A 25,079-nucleotide genomic window follows, 5' to 3' on the forward strand; every position below is an offset into this window, starting at 1 on the left:
TATATAAACATCACGTAGAGCGAGTGCGATGGGAAACCGGTATATTCGATTTATAAATTTATTTATTTAATTTGCCACTACTTTCAAAAAAATTGATGCTCTCCTTTTCCATTGTTTACTTTGCATATTATTCTACACGCACCAAATAATTTTATGTGCCCATTCAACCAACGACCACCGCATAGGCTACGTTGCAAGGTTATCCGTACTCAGTTTGAGATGCATTTCTTTAGCTAAATGAGTTCCAAATGATGTATACGATGAACACTAGCAGCACTCTTATAATGATAATTGTATAAATTGTGGGATTTTATTGATTAAGATTTTTGTATATGCAATCAATCCAAATTTGACACATAACTTCTTATCTTAGTCCATGAACATACTATTGAAAAATCGATAATAGTAGTAATAAATTTCTAATGTGAATCAAGCAAGAAACTAATATTGATTGTTTTTTTTTTTACCAAAAGAAACTAATATTGATTGATATTGAATTTCAAGCAAGAATTCTTTACAAACTTTATTTTCGTGATAAAGTGGTTTATGTACATGAAATACAAGATTAATAAGGACTACTTCACAACTTTGAATGCTTGGAGTATGATTCAACAAATGAGCTGAATCATGATTAAATTTGCCTTGAAATTAAGGGGAAAAAACTAATTTACCTTAAAATTAAGAAAAAGAAACTGGACCAAATATCCATTTGAGACCTCAGGACCACTCATGTCCTGGTCCTCAGCATCTTATCTACATATTCTCCCCATTTTACTCTGCTTATACGTGAGGTACATAATGCAAGCAAATCTTCAGTTCTGCATATGAGAAATGCAACTGCCATTAAATATATAGTTGTATGTTTGTTTGCGCAAGATATCTGCAACTAGTACATAGACAACACCAGAGACCAAGAAGATTGTGCGTTCTAAAATCTTTAGCTTATTGCATTATCTTCACCTATGACCCTACGAGCTAAGTTTTGGAGTAGTTCAATAAACAGAATAACACCCAACATATATATCGCTACTAGAACTTCATAGTCCATAGATAGATAAATTTTGTAAAAGTGACATTCAATTTTGCTCCTGCTAAGTCCAGTTCATTCAGTAACATGGTCTTAATATTGTTCAGAAAGCATCGAGCAAGCATAATTCTTCAGTAGGGTTTGTACTACATATCTCTGGACTAGTTTCACTTGCAAGTGCTATTATTCCCCTTGGTGTTCCTTATAGAATTATGAAGTCCACAAAGATATGTATTACCAATGAAAGAAAACGAACTTGTTCTAAATTTCTCAGAAGTGGAAGGAATCACAGAATGTCTCAAAATGAGGTTTTTTAAATTAAAAAAGGAAGAAGAAACAAATGTTATTTCTATGTAATTATGGTACATTGGCTCGATTTATGTTTCTTACAAGTACTTACCATGACTCTTCGCGAAAGGAGTGAGGACAATAATAAGCACAAAGCAACAAAGCAATAAATAGCAAATTCAGGCATGCTTGAAGAGCTTCAGGCATAGCCAGTGAAAATATACCGCAACAATGATGATAGGAAGTGTCAAAGGGACCAATAAGAAGTAATATCTGCATTCACAGAGAAAACCAATCAACATCTGTATAGATAAACCAATATAGTAATGAAGACAGGGAAACGTCAATTAGATTTACATTAAAAAAATGGTCTTGTCTGTACTACGGTTAAGTGATTCTACTAGCACAACATCAATTTAGCAAATTTCTCCGAGTAGGAAAACCATCAACTGCACTCTTATCATTTATATGAAAAATTACTAGCTTAGAAGCCCTTTAGCCTGGAGCCAAACTATCAGGAGACAGGATATTCTTTACAAGGCAGAAAATAACAATATTCAGTAGCTAGATAATAATGCTGATCTGATCCAATGGATAAACAAGTTTAGAACCCAGTAAATTTAGGCATTAATAAGGCTGAGCTGAGGCCATCATAGAACATCTTCCATAATATATTGAATAAGGACCACTTTTGTAGTCAGGTAAAAGCATATTATTACTTAGATGAGATGTTTGAATGTATAATGAATACATATTCCCACAAAGAAGTGGCGTTATGACACATCTCATCCTTTTTGCATCAATATATGTTTTGATCAATATATGCTAGAAATCATATATTACACCATTTTATCAAGCTAAGCTAATAGAATTGTAATTATTGCTGTTACATAAGACGTTCTGTTAATTGCAGATTTTGTTGTTTATTCTCGAACTTAACTTCTGTAAAAATTTATATATAATTTGCAAGCCTTCATAAAAATGATTTTGCAAAAACTCTCTTTATGCAACAAAGGTCGATACAAAAATAATGATGTTAGTTTTCACCTGTCACTCTGAATAGCTTCTGTGACATGATTCCCAGATGCAGGAAGAAAGTTAGATAACATAACAGCGCAGAGAATTCCCAACAGCATAATGATGCCAACTGCCAAGCACAATTAAGACCCAAGCATTCATTCTTGAAGTGTACAATATCTGAGAACTTCACAACTACGTGGTTTGGCTAAGCAGGTTCCCCCAGTAATATGCACTTATGATCACAAGCCTTGATTCAACATCACTAGCTCATGATAAACTAGCTGTATACAAACAGTAAATATCCTAACATTTCATAAGAAAGGTAATCATATTATGATTAAAAATTCTATAATTCATATATGAAAAACTGGTTTGAAAATCATTGGAACTCCTTAAAGCAAAGCATCAACATAATATTTAATATTGTTTCATGTGGACATGGCAAGTGATTCGTGAATGGAAACTAAGACTGGAGACAGACATACCCACTAAGATTCAAGTTATAGGTTTATTGTGCCCCTTTCAAACAAATGTATCACTCTATAAGTCTGAGTGTCAAATATGCCTTACCTACACTTATGTTTTTGGTCTTTATGATTTAGTTACAGTGTTACACATTAGAAACTAATCTACTACTTGCTTTGCTTAAAACATCTACCAATTCAAAATAAGTTGCTATTTCGATAAAACTAAAGGTAAAAACTGAATGTATGAGCAAGCTGGATCAATTAAATGAGGTGCAATCAACATCACAACAAGATCAGGTCTAAATCCATTAACATTCAGTTCAGAAGTACAGTCAATCACTTGGAAGATATATCAAACACCACAAAGAACACACAAATAACATGTACAATTCTTCACAGTTATATATTCTGTAATGAAATTTCAACTAAATGGATAAAGTTAGGCGGAAGTGAAAGTGATTGTACCTGCTGGATGTTTTAATCTAAATGTGTGTTGCGCTTGTTTGTGTTGTAATTAGTATCAGTGAAATGCAATCTATACAGTATTTTTGAGACATATTATTACTTAATTAGGTTATTTTGATGTAAACCCGCTCTGATGAATGTACAAGTTAGAGTTTATTCCCAAAAATGGGGACGAAATTGAGTTCCACCTTCTCATGATCTAGATAACCACTAATAAAAGTTCACATTTGATAACTTATTTCCTTTTTGGAGGATATTCATTAAATTATTAGGGGTTTTCGTACATAATATTAACATTTAGACAAAAAAATATTTATTATTACCAATGTTGTAGTTCTACTTGTATTATTCTTGGGTATAAAATTTCGATACGTGATTTTTGGGGTGCTGATGTCTTATCTATTTGAGACCCAAAAAAATTTTATTAGCTACAATTAACAATTTGGATGGTACCACTTAACCTATTCATACAAATCAGTGCAAGATGTAACAGTAACTTGAAATCCTACAAAAAAACACCGGCAAGGTCAGACTTATAATTAGCTGTCAAATGACAATCTAACAAAGTAGGTTAATGGACATTATCCTTCTCCTGTTTTACCATAATATTATGGAAAACCGAAACCATAATGCTTTTAAGAAATATTTTCCAGGAAACCAGGTGTCAAATTATCCAAATACCGACTTAACTAACACCGAAACTTAACTGAGACCAAATGTAGTCTAGAGTGTCAATGTTTTGTACAACAGTACTAAATTGTGCTTGGAGAAGCAAAATGACTGCTCAGTACTTAAGCTGCTCCTATAAATTGCCTAAGACTCACTCCCTTGGCCTTGAGCTACATACACTTTCAATTTTTCCAACCAGTTCTCGTACTGATTTTGTTCCTTCTTATGTAGGTGGACAAGGAGGAAGTTGGTGAGGCTTTTCCCAATTCCCTTGGTCACTAAATACTGCTTGAGTTCATCCTGCAACTGAGGATCCAATGTACTGCAACAGGAAAAAAGAAAAAAAAACTGCTTCCATCAACCACGATTTATAGTGCCACGAGCAAAGAACATATGAAATAATTCAAATGAGAAGCTCAAATACTGATTTTTCCCCCACGTCTGCTCTAAAATTGCAAGTTATTTACTCTTGGAGTGACTAATGCACAAGCCTCGTGTATTCAACATTCTCCCCCCCCCCTCCAACTTCATGTTTACCTTTTTCTTGTCTCAATGTTCAATGTCAGAGGACTCAGAGAAATTTCGTAGGCAAATAACATACACCACGAGATGCTCCTCAGTCTCAACTAACATGTTCTGGCTCCCGTGTACACATCTTGTATTATCCTAATAGACGCTCATGGTTCCCCTCTATCCTCTGTGCTCCTCCAAGTTAGTTATTAGTTTATTACCCAAAACTGAACACACACACCACACGTACATATATACAATGCATACTTATAATATTTTAGATGTATATATAAGTCTAGCTTTTAAAAAAAGAATTTAATGCAATTGTACACGCCTTTCAATATATATAAATATGATTTATATAACAATTGCCTTCTGTATCTGCTTCAAGTGCTTAGCTAATAGCCTAATACAGCGAACTCATCACATGTGACTCGTGTTGAGTTTTACCATTACAATAGAATCACTTAAGCACTACTGTACTGGAATGAATATTAGATACTTATAAGCAGTGTTGTAAAAATCGGTAATCGGATCTAATCGGTTTAGGCACCGATTAGCGATTAATCGGTAAATCGGGGATTAATCGGACCGATTAATCGGAGCATAAATCGGAGACATTTTTAATATTATTTAAATATTATTTATATGTTATATATAAATATACTAAGATTGTTGTCTTGCATAGAATTTGGGCTGACCTGAATATGGCCCATAGGCTTGCTAGGCCCATGTCACTAAAACAAATACTTTATCCAGGTTCAGGGGATATTAGGTTTTGGTATAACTTTCACAGGCGCCGCTAACCATCTCATATTCTATTCATCTTCTTCTTTCATAGCCTTCTATCATCATCAGTTATACTCCTCTCTGAGTCTCGTGTAACAAAAACATCTATTATTACCTCTCAAAACCACAGCTTAGATTCATTTTTAACATAATCTCACTACTCCATATCATACCCCATATCATACTCGTATCATTAAACTCAAAGACACATATATATATGTATGTATGTATATATCAGATACACATAATCAGCGTTTAATTTGTGTTGTTTGATTATTAAGCTTCGAAGATTTGACCAGATGCGATCCGATTTTTCAATTTTTACCCGATTTTAATCGGATTTTGACCGGATTTTTTCAAAAACGTTTTTCCGGCCGATTCTGCACAAAAAAATCGCTGGCCTGCCGATTGCCGATTAATCGACCGATTAATCATCAAAATCGGCGATTTTTACAACACTGCTTATAATTATATATGATGAATTTATTTTCTTATATTATTTCACAATATATAATACATATACTGATATCATAATAATATCTTTAATCTAAACTATGTACTAGTCTTGTTGAAGTACACATTTGATATAGATGAAGCTAAAAGAGACGTAATTAATAACTCTTAAAGATTATAGAAATTAATAGTCATTTATGATAAGTTGTTTTACCATAAACGAGTACTCTCACAAATAGCAGTCAGCAGTCATCACTCACATAATCTCATATATTTAAATGAAAACATAACTGAATGTAGAATGGAAGACAGAAGACAGAAGATTAGAATAGGCTACTGCTGTCTACGTTAAGTTTAAGTACAGTACACAGTTTAATATAGATGAAGCTAAAAGAGACTTAATGCAAGAGCGACAAGAATGAATGACATAATTGACATACTTGAGTATAAATTATATGTATATAGATACAAGTAAAATTAATATATTAATATTAACAAAAACAAAGTCAGTCTAGGTAGTTCTGAACATCCAAGCTTACCTAAACAAAGGACCTCTATATAGTGAAGATGTGAAACTGCTTGCTGATGGAAGATAGTAGGCATGACGAATATCGAACTCAATGCCATCTTCAGCTTTACTGAAAACTCCACAGTCAAACTGCAATATAGAGCTCAATCCCGGCTTTTTTATGCACACCTTCATCAAAGCTTCCCTAGGAAGCCAAACATCGTCTTCAATGGTTTCTTCACCAAGCAAAGCAGTAACAGCAAGTTCCTCACCTGAATCACACTTCTTCCTCAAAACAACATCTTCAGAACGAGGAGAATCCCAGTCCACCACGAAATCTCCCACTGGTTCAGTTATATCATTCTGCATACATGCTCAAAGAATACATTGTGGTACAAAACAATAATAATGCATAACAGATGGTACAGAACTTGACACAATGTTATCTTAAGATAACCTCAAAATGGCATGTGCAAAAGCCTCTATATTCTTGTAAAATATTAATTTTAAATTCTGTAGATTTCCATTGTCAGTCACTATTAAGAACTTTAGCTCACATGTACAATATATTCATGTTTATATGATTACAAAACACATTATGTTTCGATCTAAATACCTACATAATATTTATGACTTCAATAAAATCTATTGTGATGGCAGATTAAAGAAGAGAAATTGACGACAAAGATTTAAAACCAAAAGCGATATGGGCATAAGTTGAAGGGGATGACAGAAAGATGGTCAATGGAAGAATCTTGCAGGTTTTACTGTTCTAAAAGTCGTAGGTAGGCCTAGTCAGCTTCTAGCCTTACACTCGGTCAATTGGTATAGGAAGCATAAACCAGAGATGACTTAATATAATGATAATATAATTATAGGGCCAGACTCTGTTAAAACCTCGAAAAAAATGTAATACCTGAAAAAAAAATATGTTACAAATAATGTATTTTATATAGATTGATCGTTAAATAATTTAGTAGAGTAATCATGCATTTCTTATATTCACTAGTAATTTATTTATGGGGTTTTTCATAAATACCCAAGTTTAACAAACTTTTTGCAAAAATAATACGCCCTTTGTCCCATCCAATTGTATACAGATTTTAAGGTGAACATAAAGTATACTTCCATAATTTATTTTTGAATTTTTCTTTTTTGTATTAAACTTTAAACAACAAATTTTTATTCAGAAGAAAAAATTAAAAACGATTTACAGAACTATACTTTAGAGGAGTCTTAAAATGCGTGTTGAGCCCCGTCCCTCAATGTATACTACCTAGGAGGACAGAGGGAGTATCACTTTTTAAAAATATTTGCAAAAATACGTTCAACCATTTTTTCAACCACGTTTGCAACTTGAATTTATAAAAAGAAATAGCAAAAATACGTTCTGTAAATTGCAACCATATTTGCAACCTAAGATGCAACATAAAATACAACCCGAAATGCAACATAAAATAGTCACACAATTTAAACTAAATTGCAACCTATTATACAACATCGTATTTTTGAAAATATTTTCAGAGTAAAATAGTGTTTTTGCAAACATTTTCAGGAGTTGGTAAAATCGCAAATAATTTTACAAAAAGTTGTGTTTTTGGTAAATTCCCTTTATTATATATTGTATTTAAATAATGAGAAATTTACAATGATGTGTAGAGTAGTAATCTAATCTATAACTTGAAATAATAGAAACTGAAAAAAGAGAAATCTAACCTGAACGATACTCTAATGCTTTATTAATCATTGGAATTTTCTAATTATTAATATAATAAATAAAGTATTGGTAAATATAAGAAATACACGATTACTCTAATAATTAATTTAACTATTAATCATTTAACAAAAAAAACTATTAATCTACATAAAACATTTGTAACATAAAAAAAAAGTGTATTACATTCGATCCTAGTTAATTTTTAAACATAATAGAATATAGTGAATAGATATCGAAACAAACGTACCTTTAATCATTTTTATATAATTTTCAATTTAATCTCAAGTTTTTGCTATCCCGTCATATATCATTAACAATAGGTCCAATACCACCTTACACCTTCCGGAGTACACCATTTACCCAAGGTCTTAGCATTAAAATTTGTTAATGTGCCTCATATTTTTATTTGTCAATTTTTCTAATATTCCTCTCGCTAATCTATATTTTCCCGTCTCATTCTCAAATCTCGAGCCTCAATTTCAAGTTATCATCTTTTTCTTTGAAGATTTTAATCTAGAGATCATGAATTCCCAATCCTATATTTTCTTTCGTCTAACCTTGTAACAACGGTCCATTGACAGACTCCTCGCCGTCAGAGTCACACATAGGATCCAATTTTACAAACTTGGCAGATTACTCATCAAATTAGTTATCAAGGAATTTCTCATCCATTCCCTCCTCAAAGTCTTCGACAAGAGCCCAGACGTGTTTGTTTTCATTAAATTATATTCCCTCCTCAAAGTCTTCGACAAGGTGTTCGTTTTCATTAAGATTCAACATATTAAAAATGTTGAATCTTTCGGTATATAAAACAACGATACCCAATTTGGGAATAACAAACCACATTCTTGTGCTCTTCTATTTTAAAATTTATATGTAAACCATAAATTTTTAGACTTGAGTTTCAAATTTAAGAGTTGGTGCCTGGTCTATATTATGAATTCTATGGATTTAGGACTTGATTTCAAAATTCAAATATATATTTTATGGGAGTTCTTTTATTGTTCTACCTGTAAACATGTTTAATGGTCTAATTACTCTAATATGACACTGTATCTTTTACTTTCCAATACCTGATTCCCGCAGTCATCTCCGTAACCAACTCTAGCTTACCAGACGTCTGACACAACTATGTCAATCAGTAGCTTTCTTCAAAGCAAGTTCCTATACATTCATTAAACCAAACTATACAAGTCCAAATCAGCTCCTCCTAACCTAGAAACCTAAAAAGCTGAGGTGCCTTTCGGTCCCCAATCATATTTAATTATATAAACCACCAAAAACTACATTTTCCCGAAAATGACCTCAGCTCTAAGCAATAAAACAAGCTAATTACCTTAATCACTACTCGTAACAAAATATTAGTTAAAAAACTAGCTACATACTAGAATCATTACAAATCGTTGTACCTACATGTACATTACAAAATGCACTAATTGAATATTTGTATTTTCAATTTTGTATTACTCATATTAAGAGTCGAAAAAGAGAAGCATGAGAGTGAAATAGGAAAGCGAATTGCATACCTTGAAACGGTTAGAGACAAGCTCGTGAGCGGACTCGGATTGCAGGACCTTGAGAAGGTGTGAATTACATGTTCGACTCAGCTTCATTATTGCTGTTGTTACTCGAGGCATATTTATTTATCTCTCTCGGTTCTCACTCTGCAACTAATACCCTTGAGCCAGTTGCTTGAGTCCCGTTGCCGTCAGATCAATTTTCGAGTAAATTAGGGCAAGATCCGGTGAAATACAATGGAAGGCTTAAAACTAGTGCCATTAAAGTAAGAATCAGAGTAATTGCATAATCGAAATTAACCAAAATGATTAATTAAATTATTAATCAAAATATATAATAATAAATTATATATATACTATTTTATATATAGCTATTTCATTATTTTACTTATACATCATATATTGTATGTATATAAATAATTAAGAAAAATTATATAATTAAAATAAATTAAATTTAAAAAATATAACTTTTGCAACCTTAAATATTAACAGGCTTATGAAATTTATATTAACTAATTCATAAAATAATTAATATAACATTAAATTAATTACGAATACAAACAGGTCTGAATCCAGCGATGATATATTAAACTCCCTAGCCCTTCTGTCCCTAAAAAACGTTTCCCGTTTTGACTTTTTACACTATTCATGGTAAAGGATTGGCTACTAATTTACGTTTAATATATAATATCAAATATAGTCATTACTAATCTTGTTAGATTCATACTTATGAGTATTTTAATACAAACAGATTTTTATATTTAATACTAATACGAAATTAAAGATGTTAACAATCAAAAGCGACAAATGTGTTCAATAAAAACGAAAAGTATTTAGGGATGGAGGGAGTATATGATATCTATGGACTTTTGTCCGCCTACGCACGTTTATTATCTGACATTTTAGTAATATAAAGAAATGATAACGTTTTTAATTATATTATCGGATAACCAAAAATTTATAAATTCACCTGAAATATTCTCGTGATATACAAAAAAAATTACAGTCATTATTATTTGGTAAAACATAAACATAAATGCAAGAATTTTCGACTCAGATATTCTCAACAAAATATGAATTTAGTATTCTAATGGTTAGATATAAAGATATAATTTTAAAAATAATCTTTGAAATAATATAAACTTTGTTACGTGATATAGATATACATGGGCCCTGTTTGGCAATCCACTTATAAGCCACTTATGGCTTATAAGCCCGTAACAACTTATCGATGAGTGTTTGTCCACCCAACTTATAAGCTGAATTTACAACTTATAACCTGATAAGTTGAATGTTAGTAACTACGTACTTTTTCTCAACTTATTTTGATTTTTCGTTGATTTATTAACCTCAATTTTAAAATTTATATTTTTAAATGTTAATCTAACTTAAAATTCAAGAATTTAGATAATTATATTTAATAATTATATATTTTAGTTCATTTAAGACAAACAAATTTTAACTTACAAGTAAAATTATCCAAACACTTATTTAACTTGTAAATATTCTTTTACTTATCACTTATAATTCACTTATTCATTTTAAGTAGTAAATTACTTATTTTCAGATTTCCCAAACGGGCACATGTAATCACGTATCTTACTTAATACGTAGAGGTCTTCGTATATCTTACATATAGCTTATGGTGAAAAATAGACAATTATGTATAAAAAGAGGCAAAACAATTTTATATCCTCTTTTTGATATGCAGAGTTCGAAGGAGGTGGTCATATTTCAAATGTTTAGCAATGTCAAATATGTCAAATGTTGCTGAAGAGCGTGTTGATGAATAAGTAGAGGACCAGCAATCGGCTAACATAATTTAGTTTAGTATAAGAATTACGAGGTACAATGTGAAGAATTTTTATCATTGAGTGGTGCCTAATGGATCATGTTTGAAGTATAAAACATTTAACTTTGTCATTTACTGTGTTGCCTAACGAATGAGACAAAATGTTGTGAGATTTGGATAAAATGTGATTTATTTGAGGACATCTTATTCCGAAGATACGACCTAAAGAAACAAATATATTACAATGGAAATACTTGCCTGTAAAACCAATTGTGTCATTAACATTAGGTAGATTGATCCTTTACCTAATCACCAACAGATTGTACATCGTAAATGAATAGGTAGTAAGTTTTTTGTTTATTATTTGGATGCTTTAGCTTTTTAATTAATTAACCAAGACACTGGGATTTTCAAGTAGATGACGGTTTGCATGAGATAACGAAAGATGTTTTTATTTGAAAATGCATGAACAGTTGGGAGACATTATCATGATTGTTAATGAAAGTGATCTTGGCAATCACTCCAAGAAATGACTTTGGAAGGTGCAACGAGACAATATTGTATTATTAAGCTACTCCAATCTAGTAGGTTTCTTATGTCGCATTAGGCCATAATTGTGTTAGTAAGACATAATAAGCTCTTATTGAAATTGAAAAATTGGGGAATGTTAGCTCAATCGAATCCGGCATATTATGTAAATTTTGATAATTATTTGTTAAGTACTTGTCTTAATGGTTAATTAAAAATGTGATCAAATAACTGGGAATCGAAGTAATAGAACTAATAAAACATGACAATTTAAACGTAATAGATTTGAGATCATTATAAAAATCAACATATATACTAAATAAATAGCAACATGAAAATAGCATAATAGCCTCCTACAATAAAAAATTAATTAACACGACCTTGTATTGTCTTACATAATAATCTTGTTGTATAGATCATGGTGAATCTTGCATTAAACTTATAAGAATTATTCAAAAGTCATAATAGAACTTTGCTTTTTTACACAACCACTTTAAAAAACTCATTATCAAAATATTGTAACATCTAATATGCATAATCTCCAATAATATATAGGAGGATTTGAAGATAAAGAGTTGTGGAGTACAATGCTAAAATTTAGTTTGTCACGTATGAGCCATCTTCAAATGTTTGGTATAAATTTCACCCTAAATACGAAAATTATACTCAACAGTCTTATCACAAAGTAATAACCATAATTTTCATAAATTTGTAATTTTACTCGATCTAATAATATAATATACGATGTCCCGCATTTTATTATAGGAAAACGTCATGTAATTTTTTTTACTACTACTACAATACTACTATACGAATATGAAATTCTTTACTATTTCAATTTATGCATCAAAATGTTTTTCAAAAATATATAATTTTGTAATCAACAATTTAGTTAGTATTGACAATTTTTTATAATAACTCAAACTTTTACTTAAATTTATTAATTATAAAGTGATTGAATCTTACTTTTATCAATATAAAACATAACTCTATAAAATACTTCCAATCTCTATATGATACTCGAATCCTGTGAATTTTTTTTTTAAACCGTATGATTTCTAGAGACTTTTACTGCTCATAAGAAATTATAATTTAAAATAAAATTCAATAATTTCAGTTTGGTACACCTCATATTCCTCATATTATATAAGTTCCATTATTCCTAAAGAAACATGTTTTATCGAGAAAAAAGTTTTATAGCATAATGGTTATTTTTTTCCAAATCTTATTGAACAGTCATTAATTTAAATATGTGGGTCTTTTCTTTTTCTTCACCTAATGCAATTTTTCTAATTAATATCGATTTTTTTTAGTTCTGAATATTATTAATTTTTTTTTTTTAAAACTGACAAAAAATTCATAATTTAAAGGATTCATTTTCCTTTTTAACCCAAAAACAAAAAAAAATATTATTTGCGATATTATGCAATACACTTAACTGTTAAAACACGTTTCATTATTTATTTAAATTATTGTCACATAATCATTACAATGAAATTTATTTTTCAATAATAAGATAATTAATTTAAATTAAAAAAAATTTCACTAGCACCTTGCGTAAGAGGCAAAAAATTATAGTCACTTATATTACACTTTTCCAACATTAAGTTATAAGTTATATATATTTTTTAAATTCCAAACGGGCTCTTAATAATAACATATTTTTTTAAATTTATTTTGAATTTTCATTTTTTTTATTAATTTTAGTTTTGAAATATTTTTCTAATTTAAAACTCATGAATTAAGATAATTGTATATAAAAATTATTTTTTTTCAATTAATTAAAAAAAGCTGTCTTTGGGCTTTTTTTGAAAAAAACTTATATATTACTTATGACTTATAAGTCGTCACGACTTATCGACGAGTGTTTTGTCGATGAAAATTATAAGTTGAATTTAGAACTCATAAGTTGATAGTTAAATGTTGGTAACGACGTAATTTTTATCAACTTATTTAATTTTTCGCTTTATTATTAATTTTAATTTTAAAATATATATTTTTATTGTTAATTTAATCTAAAAATTTCGAGTTAAGATAATTATATTCAAAAATTATATATTTTGGTTTATTAAATAAAAAGTAATCATGACTTACAAGTAAAATTATCCAAATATTTATATAACTTATAAGTATTTATATATTTTTCACTTATAACTCACTTATTTATTTTAAATTATAATTTACATATTTTTAAATTTTAAAAACGGCACTTTTATAAAAAAAACTTGTATAAGTATTATAGACAAAAAATGAAGTGAGCCGCATGTAACACAGTGCACGCTATAACACTGGATCGGCGCATCCAATTCCCACTTTACCGCTCAAAATTAGGGCTCATTTTGAGGTCGTAAAAAATACAGAAAAACCCTATCGAAGCTCACTGTGTGTACACATTGTATCTACAATTCGAACATGGCGAACGAAGCAGACATGAGTAGCTGGACCGATCTTCTCCATTCTTCTTCCAAACTCGTCGAACAAGCCGCTCCTTCCGCTCAATTCCCCCCTCTTCAGGTCTCAATTTATTTCTATTAATTTTTTTTTTCAAATTGTTTCATATTAATTGTTGAAATTGTTTATTTTGTGTGTTTTAGAGGAACTTAGATCAATTAGAAGCATTGTCGAAAAAGCTTAAATCGAAAACGTTGCGAACCGAAGCTCCCTCCCAATCTATTGCTGCTACTAGGTAATGTATTTACATATATGTGAGTGTTTGTTAGTTATTCCGTTATCAATTCAGTGTTAGCTACTGGGCGTGGCGAATATCGAGGTGTTTTGTTTCGGTTTTAGTTTTTTTATTTGTTATGTTTGTTGCAGGCTACTTGCACGCGAGGGGTTAAATGCTGAGCAGCTTGCTCGAGATCTTAAGTCGTTTGAATTAAAGGTACGTAAGACTATATAATCAGCGATTATAATTGCATTCCAGTTAGACCTGTGAAATAAATTAATAATGTAGCTAGTGTAACTAAAAGTGCAACAGCATGATGCTTGGAAATTTATTTTTGTATGTCCTTGTAATAGTGTCGTTAGGATCACAGTTTTACGTGATTGCTTCTGCGCTTACTATTATACAGCTATATAATATTGTTCGAATTTCATTAGTTAGTTCGATAGACTGGAAGAAAATGATGACTTCTTTATATAACTCAGGAAGTTCAGGAGAACACCAAAAAATTTCCACATTTGTGCGGAATGTATACATAGAAGATATATCTGGCTAACATTTCTTGCTTTGATTGTCACTTTGCTGACATTATGTCCTGCACATGCATTGCACGTCTGTAATCATATTTATATATGAGTTTTTTAAATGGTAATCTCTAGCCTAATCATATTTGTATATGAGTTTTCTAAATAGTAATCTGTAGCCTTCACAATTAAATTTTATTTTTGCACTGTCTTGCACTATCAATGCCACTTTATTAGTCCTAACACTGTTTATTTTATTATTGAAGACAACATATGAAGATGTTTTCCCTGCTGAAGCAACAAGTGTTGAGGAGTATCTGCAACAGGTTTGTTAAAGTTCCTCGTGCTTAATTATTATGAATCTTGAAATACAGATGACTGACACTTGAAGGGTCCTTGCATCTAAATAACATTATTTATGACTTTAAGCGTTTGATAATTGTAGCAAGTGTCTTATTTGTGATGTTCTTTTGGTGCACCAGGTCCATGAAATGGCAATGGTATCAGCTGTCCAGGAAGCTCAGAAGGATAATGTTAGGAGCTTTAATGATTATATGATGACAGTATTGGAGGTTTGTACTATTGAACTTATCATTGTTATTCCTATCTTGTGATTCTTGGACTCTTTAGAAAACCCTGCTGTGCCGGCCGTATCCAAATGACATCTGGAAATTGAACACTTCATCTCAGACATGATAGTCTATCTCTAATTGTTTTATACATAGTAATTTAAATCTTTGACTTTTGACATTGTACCTGTTAATTTTTTTTTATATATAATAATTATTATTTTAGCCTTGTTTTTCAAAAGTTTATATATTATTTTATATAAAATGATAGGTATTTGTTTGTAAAAATTATCATAATATATCAAAAATAATAATTGCCGTGTCCAAATCCAAGTCTCGTATCCTTATAAAATGTGTCCTTGGGTCTTTGATTTTAGAGTTCAAATAATTGGACACTCTAATTTGTGTCAGTGTCCGATCCTTCTAAAAGAGTCTGAGCATAATAACTGAGTATCTATTTCGATTTAGCCCATTAGTTTATGTCATAATTCACTATGCAATTACATCCATTTACTTGTAGCATCTCATGGTAAATAGTTAAGAAAACATTGATTCATCATTTGAGATTATTGCACTGCCATGGAATCTATCTAAAATATATTAGGGAGGCATTGGCTAATGGCACTACTAGAAAAAAGTAAGAACAAGTAGAGGGGAAATATTTGATTATCTATCTTCTATTCCATGATCTGTCTATGACATGTTTGTGATGCAGGGGAGGCATACATGATTTCATTAATGAATAAGTAACTAGAAGAAAAAGAGTTATGCTATTACATTTAGCGCATTGCTTCCGCATAAGAGTGGGAAACATGGGTAGCTACGAATAACCACACCACACGAGTAATATTCAGTTTCAGCTATGACCATATAGTGATGTGGGGATTGAATAATTAATTGAACTATCTAATTTTGTCATATGTTTCTAACATTTCATGGTAATTGGGTGGTTATGGTATGTAAGTTGGATACTTCATGTTTAAACCGGACTCTTTACCTTCTTGCAAGCCTCTAGACAACTGTTTTTTCAGTTATTCTCTTAATTTTTATTTCATAATTATTTATTTAAAATATTGTTCATCTGATTTGATGGTAATAAAATTTTATAAAGAATGTAGAAAATAACTAAAAAATAAATCACAGCCCAGGTCTGGGGATGTCTTGAGTTTGAACCTTCTCACCCCAATATTTAAGTTATGTAGTCTGTTTGTTGTTTGCCCACTTGTTTGAGCGATGGGGAGTGTTGGATATGATATGGTGCAATTATGTCGATCTCCGACAACCCCAGTATGATGTGCAGCAGCCTGAAGTAATATATTTTTAAAAGTTTATTTGAATTTTTTTCATGTTAAATTGGTGTGCTGTTGTCTTTTTATCTTATCTTAATCCGATGAGTGCTCTTTAAGTTTATTTGGTGTTTGGTTGCTTTTCCTAGAATGTTGTTAAAACCTTTTGCGTTTTAGTTGCAATAAATAGTTAGATTCCTGCTTTCCGCCCAAGTTGCTGAGGTGGGAAATCTGCTCAAGTAGCTTTGCTGGGGACTAGTTATTATCTAAAAGCTGGCCAAAAATGTAACAACTTCTTTGGACTTCTTTTTTGTTTAGATGACCAATTTAACCCACCGTCATTTTTTAAGGTGTCCCTTTTATCGTTGTTGTAATTGAATGTCGCTTCGTTGAAATTTGAGCTAGTTATTGAACAAATTGATATTAGGGTGCCAAATTTTGACTACCAACACAGTGAGGATCTCAGTGCCAAGTGTAATGCTGTTATTGGCATCGGATTCATGAAATTTATGTAATGTAATAAGTTGCAGCATCAACAGAACTTATGTTTGATGCTTATTATTTAATTATTGATATTGATTCCTATTTTTAAACTTGATGCAAGTTAAAGTTTTTTAAGGGGTGAGTTGTTATGCAATGACACAATTACACGACCTTTCCTCCAATATTGACCTTCTGACGTATTGCTTTTTAAGTTGATCTCTAAACTTTAAGGAGCACAGAAGAAGCAGTTGCTAGCTGCGTAGTGTAGAAATACTATCATAACTGCCTACCTGAAACTGCAATTTATTTAGATCATTAATATCTTACCCACTAAATTAATATAAATCAAGTATTGTTTATGATTCTTCTGTTTTAATTTATTTTGATGTATTGTTATCCACTCTGGCAGGATGATTGGCAAAAGGAAAAACGGGACTTCCTTCAGAGTTTAAGTCGTATTACATCATTACCTAGGACCAATGTAGGTGAATCAAGTCCTGCGAGTGGTCATTACAATCAAATAGTGTCTGGTTCTAGGCCCCAACTTTCACCCATGCCATCTAGGATGGAGCTAGCACCTCTAGCTGATAAGTCCGTTGCTGAGAAAAAAGCTACTTTGTACGCTCAAACTGTCAAGACTTTGAACGATGCTAGGGAGCGTGGATTACCATTTAAAGTAAGGGCATGTCAAGTTTTTTAAGTCAACTTGAATCTTTCTGCAATCTTTAAATCTTAATTTTTTTATCCATGCTTATCTTTTTGAGACTTCTAAAAATAACAGCTCCAACATGAATTTGCTTCACTTTCCTGGTGTGTATTCATTTGATACTGCATTAACTATTGACATTACTGAATTATTTGATCTAATATTCAGCTTTTAGACAATATTTACATGATAAATCTGTTGATCCACTTCGCTATTAAACAAGTTATTTTTTGTTGCCTCTCCAATTTGTCGAATGCACTAGGGCATTTGCGTCTGAATTATTTGTTTTCTGGGATTCCTTTCAGCTATGTCTATAGGTAGGTATACAACTTTATCACTTTTCCATATGATATTTACAAAGTCAACCCCGATTGTTATAGAAGCAATCACTAGAAATAGAAAGGATATGTAAGAAAAAACAATTTTTACAGTATATATGTTATGCGATTAACATTGATTTGGAAGGCCACAAGTAGCAGTAATCTGGTTTTATTTAGGGGAGATTAGACTTTTTGGTGTTAGTTAACTCTTATGGTTGAAATAGTTGACTTCACCTTTATAGGCTTCTTAGTTATATAGTTAGACACTACGAGTCTATGATGATATTAACTATGTTATTGTATGTTATTGATTATTAATTTGATTGATACTCGTTCAATTGCTAATCCATTTTTGGTAATATATATATATATATATATATTTACACACACACACATAATAATATTATCCTTCTTATTAGCCTGCTACAGCTTTTAAGAGTGCCTATGAAAGTTTGAATCTGGATACTTCTGGTGGTAAATCAGTGAGCATGCAAAAAATATGGCACCTAATTCAGGTATTGTATTTATATGAATTCTTCTTAATATATCATTATGGCGAAGTCCAAAAAAGTTTTTATGTACGGTTCTTCAAAAATTATTTATTTTGTTAATCAATTCACAGACGATGGTGGGTGAGGATTCAAATTTACAGCAAAATGTTTCAAAGAAAATGTCACTGATAATTGGTGCAAGGCGTCACCTTGAGTATGGGCATGAGAAACATGTCATAGAGACAATACAAAGCCATCCTGCCCAGGTAAGCAACTTGTCTTACTTTTCATATATGTTTTCGCATAAAACCTTGCTGGAGAATTGTGCTTCATTTCAAGGTCTCATTTGCAGTGTTTTGTAGGTAATATGTATTACTTCTTGATACATTAAAAACTATTGTTATTTTAAACAAACCTATATTCCATCCTCCTCATCATATATTGAATTCATTATAGGCTGCTCTGGGTGGAGCGGTTGGAAAAATGCAGCGAATTCGTGCCTTTCTACGGGTATGTCTCAGTTACAAATAAACTACATGCTGTGACTTATGGGGCTTGTTGCAGCGTATATTCTTATCTGTAATTTTACTTGTTGCATGATGTTTCATAAACATGTATGTATCTTTTGCTAATTCCTTTTTGTGCAGATTCGGTTGAGGGAATATGGTGTGCTTGATTTTGATGCTGGAGATACTCGTAGGCAACCTCCTGTTGATACCACATGGCAGCAGGTCATTACTGCAAAAGTCTTTTTAATATCAATTATAACCCGTCAAGAGTTTTTCCGAGACATGTTAATATGTTTTTATTACAATGGCGAATATTCTATCTCTTGGTCTTGGACTTTAACTGTTTCTTTCTTCTAAGAATTGTTTTGTTGACTTCAGCTCTAGAAAACAAGTTACTCATTGAGAACTATACTTTACATTCTTTATCCCTTTTTTTGGTTGTAAAAGTGAATTCCAAATGTTCATATTTGGTTCAATCATGTCCCTGTGACATAATGAATTGTTTATGGAATTGAATCCCTTTCTGTCAAAACTTGTTGGGACAACCAAAAAACAAGGTTTTCATCAAGAATGTAGAGTAACTAGAGTTTACTTATTTTCTTCTTTCCATGGTAAAGGGAAAGTTTGATTGCTCGTATCTGGTTCTATCACATTGATATAGCATTCTGAACTGTTTACAAACTGAGAACTTGTTGGGACAACCAAAGGTCTCTTGTCTTAGCTATTATTTACCAAAACAAAAACTATAACTGGAAGTAGAGATCAGGAAATTAGAGGACAAGGAAAGATCTACCCCCATATGTATTAAATGGTATTCTGGGAGATGAGGGCCAAAGGGGAGGATCAAGTTAAGCAAAGGACTTGTTAGTTTGGAGTCTTCCATTGGTGGCCCTGGAGCTTGTTTGTTAGTTTTGTAGTAGGATAACTATAAGCAAGTCATGCATTGGCTGCCAATATACAGGCTTTTCAATATCCCCCCGTCTCTCTCTCTCAACCTTATTATTTGTTACTAAAGCTGTAAGATGTTGTAACCGAGCTTTGTTTAGGAGCAAACATAAATCACTTCCTATAATGTCACTTATATATTAATTTCTGAATCACGATTCTTTGTCGTTATACCTTTCCTGATCAAACTACTTGAATCTTTTGTTAGTTGCTGGCCTTGTGCTAAAATTGAACTTCCCTTGTTTTTTCTTATACGAAAATGAATATAATGGAGCGGGACCTTTTATGAACAATGAATTATTCACCTGCTGATAAGTAAAGGTAAAGCTGATGAAAAACACATTATATAAAGTGTAATACATGTTCACCCTCTTTTCTCCGCCCAAATATTGTCAGTTATCCAGTTTGACTTTCCTTGAACATCTTTCCTCAAGTGTGTAAAGTTTTGCCTCTCCGTCTTCCTCACATATCCCTGATTCAAATTTAGCATATTTTGTATATGTATCTCTGTGTTTTAATTCATTTTTTAAAATTACAGATATATTTCTGCTTAAGAACCGGATACTATGATGAAGCTAAAGACGTTGCATCATCCTCTCGCGTGTCGCAACAATTTTCTTCTCAGGTAGCGAGTTTCCATCACTTTGATTAACAATTTTTTTTTCATCCTCAGTTATATATTTTCCTATCTCAACAGCTGAAAGAGTGGATTTCTTCTGGAGGTACGGTATCAGCCGAGACTGCGGCTTCTGCTGCTGAAGAATGTGAAAAAATGTTAAGAATGGGTGATCGAGTAGGGCGAACTGCATATGACAAAAAGAAGTTGCTTTTATATGCAATCGTCTCTGGTTCTCGCAGGCAGATTGATCGATTGCTTAGAGAACTGCCTACTCTTTTTAATACAATCGAGGACTTCTTGTGGTTCAAATTGTGTGCTGTACGAGACCAACCCGGTGGATCCTCATTTGCCCTGGATGCTGGATCGTCTCCCTACACTTTAAATGATTTGCAAGCTTACCTGAATAAATTTGAACCTTCATACTATACAAAGAATGGGAAGGACCCCCTGGTGTATCCATACGTTTTGTTATTGAGTATACAGTTGCTACCGGCTATTATGTATCTGTACAAGGATATGGGAAATGAAGCATATAACATAGATGCCGTTCATATATCAATTGTGCTGGGGGACCATGGAATACTTGCTGAAAGTTTTGGAACAGGTCAGACACTAGGGATGATGGATGCATTTGCTGAGGCATCTAGTTTGGTTAGGCAGTATGGAGCACTGTATTTACAACATGACGATCTTTCAATGGCATTGGAATATTATGCACAAGCTGCTGCTACAATGGGTGGAGGGCAGCTTTCATGGACTGGGAGAGGAAATGTAGATCAGCAATGGCAGAGAACTTCAATGCTGAAGCAACTTCTGATGGAGCTACTGTTACGTGATGGTGGAATATATCTTCTGCTCGGTTCAAGAGGTGCAGGAGAAGAAGGCGAGCTTGGAAGATTTTTGACAGATGGAAAATCAAGGCAACAGTTTTTGCTTGAAGCTGCTCGGCAGTGTCAGGAAGCTGGACTATACGAAAAAGTAATAGCTTCTTTTTCCTTATTCCTCTCTGCTGGTTATATGTTTGCATTACATAAAAAGGACACATGCACCCTGATTTCAGTTATCGCGTCTTCTCTTCTGACATATATGGCTCTAGATTAGCGCTCGTTGCTTCACCATATTTTCTGCTGAGCAGCTGCACTGATTGAATCTCTTCTTTGTTCCTTGTTATAAATCATTTTAGCCATTCAACACAATGCATTCTGCTTATCAGACATAGGAATCGAACGGCTGCAAATGAGCTGAATTGAGCTCCATGCCTTGTGGTCTTAATAATGCAAACTTTGACTCCTTGACTTTCTATAAGGCGGGGCCTACATTTATTGGATATATATATATATATATATATATAAATATGTAATTTTTTTACAAAAAATATAGTTTAAATAACACCTTACAACTAGCCTGTTCCCTTTGGCTATCGTTGAGGCAAGATGGGTCGTAGAGGACTTCTACCATCTAAATTTGCTACAATACACTATGCTTCTTTCCTATACTCACAACCTTTAAATCCTTTCTTTTTTTTACGTCAAATATGTTACAAGCAGGTAGCCTTTTTTTAACCTTTCAGTTATAATCTGTAGTTATTCATGGATTCTAGATTCTGATTTGGGTTTTTCTGATATCTCTTTTACCCTCCTTTTGTTCCAATTAAAATTCAGTCTATAGAGATTCAGAAAAGAGTTGGCGCATTCTCAGCTGCTTTGGATACGATAAACAAATGCCTTTCAGAAGCAATTGGTGCTCTATCACGCGGAAGATTGGATGGTGAGAGTCGTACTGCTGGGCTCATCCATTCAGGAAACGAACTTGTGGAAACATTTAAATATTATCCTGAAATCAGGTTGTTGACACTTTTTCTTTTACCTTGCGTTTTATTGTATTGATGTATATTTGGTATGTGTTCTGACTTGATTGAAAAAGTAATCATGTTCAAGTGATTTTTTTTGAATCCAACTTAGTTCTATTTTGCAAGCTTGCTAATTCTCAATTTTTATAGAAACCTGTATTTTTTGCAAAATTTGTGCAATTTTTCAATTGTTTAAAAGGCCAAAGAATTTAATGTTTTTAGATATTAGAATGGCAGCATGGTGATAACATTCAGTAATCTGCCTTTCATCTTGGTTAATTTTGCTCTTGTTGTTGAAGTAGTATGTGTTCTCTTCTGCTGTTCATATTTTGCAATTATTGATCTTTTATCGTTCAGCCTTCAAGAGAGAGAACAAGTTCTGGAGCAGCAAATGGTGTTAAGACAGCTGGAGACCATTCTGTCAATCCATAAATTGTCCAGACTGGGTAATCATATAGATGCACTAAGGGAGGTGGCCAAACTTTCGTTTCTTCCTCTTGATCCACGTGCTCCAGATGACAAAGTTGACGTGTTTCAGAGGTTATCTTCTCATGTCCAAGCTTGTGTGCCTGACCTTCTTAAAGTTGCTCTTCATTGTTTAGACAATGCAATTGATACTGATGGATCACTTCGTGCCCTAAGAACCAAGGTATGGCTATAGTTATTTATACTTTTCAGTGTTATTTCAATAATCTATTTTCGCTGCCCTACTGGTTGAAGAGTTTCTTTGACAAGTTCGAAATTGCATATTTGTAATTATGGACCAGGTTGTGGTATATGTGTTTCTTTTGCTCGCGTCATGCACGAATATCTGTTAACGCATTATTATGTTTTTAATTATTTTTTACCTTGTGACTACAAATATTAGTTGCTTTTGTTTAACCAGAGATAAAGATTTTTTTAACGTGAAGAAACCTGTTTTTTGATAACTTTAGTTTTATGAGTTTGACGATAGTGACTGTTGATTCTTTTTGCTAATGATTTAAACCAAAATCCATTTTTGGGGCACAACAAGAATTTTAATTTTCAAATGATATCAGAAGGATTTGCAGTCATTGTAGAAATTCCGTTTTATCTCCAATTATTATCTTCGCTAGAAAGGAAAGGAATAATTAAATCTCATAATTTACGATCAATTCCTTTAGCTTTTAGCAAAATAAAAAGAGACTATAGAGCTTATTAACATTAAGCAGGCAAGAGAGTTAGTGTTCATTGTTAAACATGTAGTAGAGACATAGACTACATTGCAGAAGCTACATGTAGTAGAGTTAGTATATTCTTTGTATTAAGTTTTACGCATGTTTAGTCACTCTAAGCTTTCGTGGCTTAAGTTCTGAAACTAAGGAGAGGTTTAATCACGATTAAGGGAAATTTATTTGTTATATTATTACTATAGATGGAAAACATCACCGGTCTAATAGCACTTCAGCTCACTGTGCTGATTTTTTTTTACAACTGATGCCATTTTGCTGGTAAAATTACACAAATCATTTTCGGTTTCATTCAGTGTAGCATATGTTCATAGTTTAACAAGGTTTTTGAGGGCTCATATACAAAGCTATTTTTACTGGTTCAAAAGAGCACAAGTTTGTAATGGAACTGATTGTTAAAGCTGTTACTGAACAGAGACGCTGTATATTTAAAATTTGTCCCTGAACATTTACAGACAAATGTTGAAGCTGTGATGAAACAAGTTATTTCATTGAGACATAAATGTTTTTTTTGAAGAAATACAAATGTTGTGATTAATCCTTATTCTGCATTTAGTACCATATCCTTTCCATAATAATGGACTTTTTCTTTTTACCATGCAGATTGCAAATTTCCTTGCAAACAACTTGAACAGGAATTGGCCCCAAGACTTGTATGAAAAAATTGCTAGAAGCCTGTGATGCCAAATTTATAAGTGACGTGTACACAAGTTGGTAGAAGTTGATTATTATTGAGTAGCTCCTAGCTCCAGTGAGGAATTGTTCTGTTAATGCTTTGCTTTCACAGTAATGACTTAGTTTTGTGCGGAGTAGCTCAGGAAAGACACTGCTAATTGCTAAGTTTGATGTTAATGTTACAATATTTGTAATGGATCTGATATATGTGAAGGAGAAAATTATGTTTGTGAAATGTGATTCATTGTATGATATTCTTCTGCGATTTTTGTATCATGGCATTATGTTAAAAAGAAAATAGCACAGTTGACACATACAGATACTAGAATTTCGAACCCAATACGTGACTTCTGAATTCTGATGATTAACCCATAGAGACTGGAGTTTTAATTTTTTCACAAAATTTTGAGTTATCCGTTATGTTTTAGTTACCTCGGAAAAATAATGTTAACCTAAAGTAGTTTTATTATTTGCAAG

At 32.1% G+C, this 25,079-nt stretch overlaps 2 protein-coding genes and 1 long non-coding RNA gene across 3 annotated transcripts; 1 reads left to right on the plus strand and 2 right to left on the minus strand.

The window, feature by feature from the left end:
- Positions 1–838: 838 nt before the first annotated feature.
- LOC141692294 (uncharacterized) lies at positions 839–3,496 on the minus strand. Its single transcript, XR_012562794.1, has 3 exons — positions 3,268–3,496; positions 2,363–2,616; positions 839–1,588 (listed from the first exon to the last, which is right to left on the minus strand). It is a non-coding gene; the product is annotated as an uncharacterized LOC141692294 (long non-coding RNA).
- A 322-nt stretch (positions 3,497–3,818) lies between these two features.
- LOC141692293 (mitochondrial acidic protein mam33) lies at positions 3,819–9,689 on the minus strand. Its single transcript, XM_074497056.1, has 3 exons — positions 9,440–9,689; positions 6,228–6,559; positions 3,819–4,258 (listed from the first exon to the last, which is right to left on the minus strand). Exons 1-3 carry the CDS (start codon positions 9,548–9,550, stop codon positions 4,081–4,083), a joined length of 621 nt encoding a protein of 206 aa, XP_074353157.1. The 5' UTR covers positions 9,551–9,689; the 3' UTR covers positions 3,819–4,080.
- A 4,352-nt stretch (positions 9,690–14,041) lies between these two features.
- LOC141690046 (nuclear pore complex protein NUP93A-like) lies at positions 14,042–24,837 on the plus strand. The gene is made up of 15 exons (XM_074494628.1): positions 14,042–14,264; positions 14,345–14,436; positions 14,568–14,634; positions 15,206–15,265; positions 15,422–15,511; positions 17,687–17,953; positions 18,723–18,818; positions 18,926–19,060; positions 19,251–19,304; positions 19,442–19,525; positions 20,787–20,873; positions 20,946–21,845; positions 22,529–22,710; positions 23,074–23,365; positions 24,531–24,837. Exons 1-15 carry the CDS (start codon positions 14,163–14,165, stop codon positions 24,606–24,608), a joined length of 2,586 nt encoding a protein of 861 aa, XP_074350729.1. The 5' UTR covers positions 14,042–14,162; the 3' UTR covers positions 24,609–24,837.
- The last annotated feature ends 242 nt before the right edge of the window (positions 24,838–25,079 follow it).

The sequence above is a fragment of the Apium graveolens genome, chromosome 10 (genome assembly GCF_009905375.1).
Source record: "Apium graveolens cultivar Ventura chromosome 10, ASM990537v1, whole genome shotgun sequence".
Lineage (NCBI taxonomy): Eukaryota > Viridiplantae > Streptophyta > Magnoliopsida > Apiales > Apiaceae > Apium > Apium graveolens.

Coding starts and splice junctions, on each gene's coding strand:
- LOC141692293 (XM_074497056.1), bottom strand. CDS start 9,550: ATGCCTCGAGTAACAACAGCAATAATGAAGCTGAGTCGAACATGTAAT. Junction 6,560..9,439: donor TTGTCTCTAACCGTTTCAAG/GTATGCAATTCG, acceptor GCATGTATGCAG/AATGATATAACTGAACCAGT. Junction 4,259..6,227: donor TATAGAGGTCCTTTGTTTAG/GTAAGCTTGGAT, acceptor TTCCTGTTGCAG/TACATTGGATCCTCAGTTGC.
- LOC141690046 (XM_074494628.1), top strand. CDS start 14,163: ATGGCGAACGAAGCAGACATGAGTAGCTGGACCGATCTTCTCCATTCT. Junction 19,061..19,250: donor TACAAAGCCATCCTGCCCAG/GTAAGCAACTTG, acceptor AATTCATTATAG/GCTGCTCTGGGTGGAGCGGT. Junction 23,366..24,530: donor TTCGTGCCCTAAGAACCAAG/GTATGGCTATAG, acceptor TTTACCATGCAG/ATTGCAAATTTCCTTGCAAA.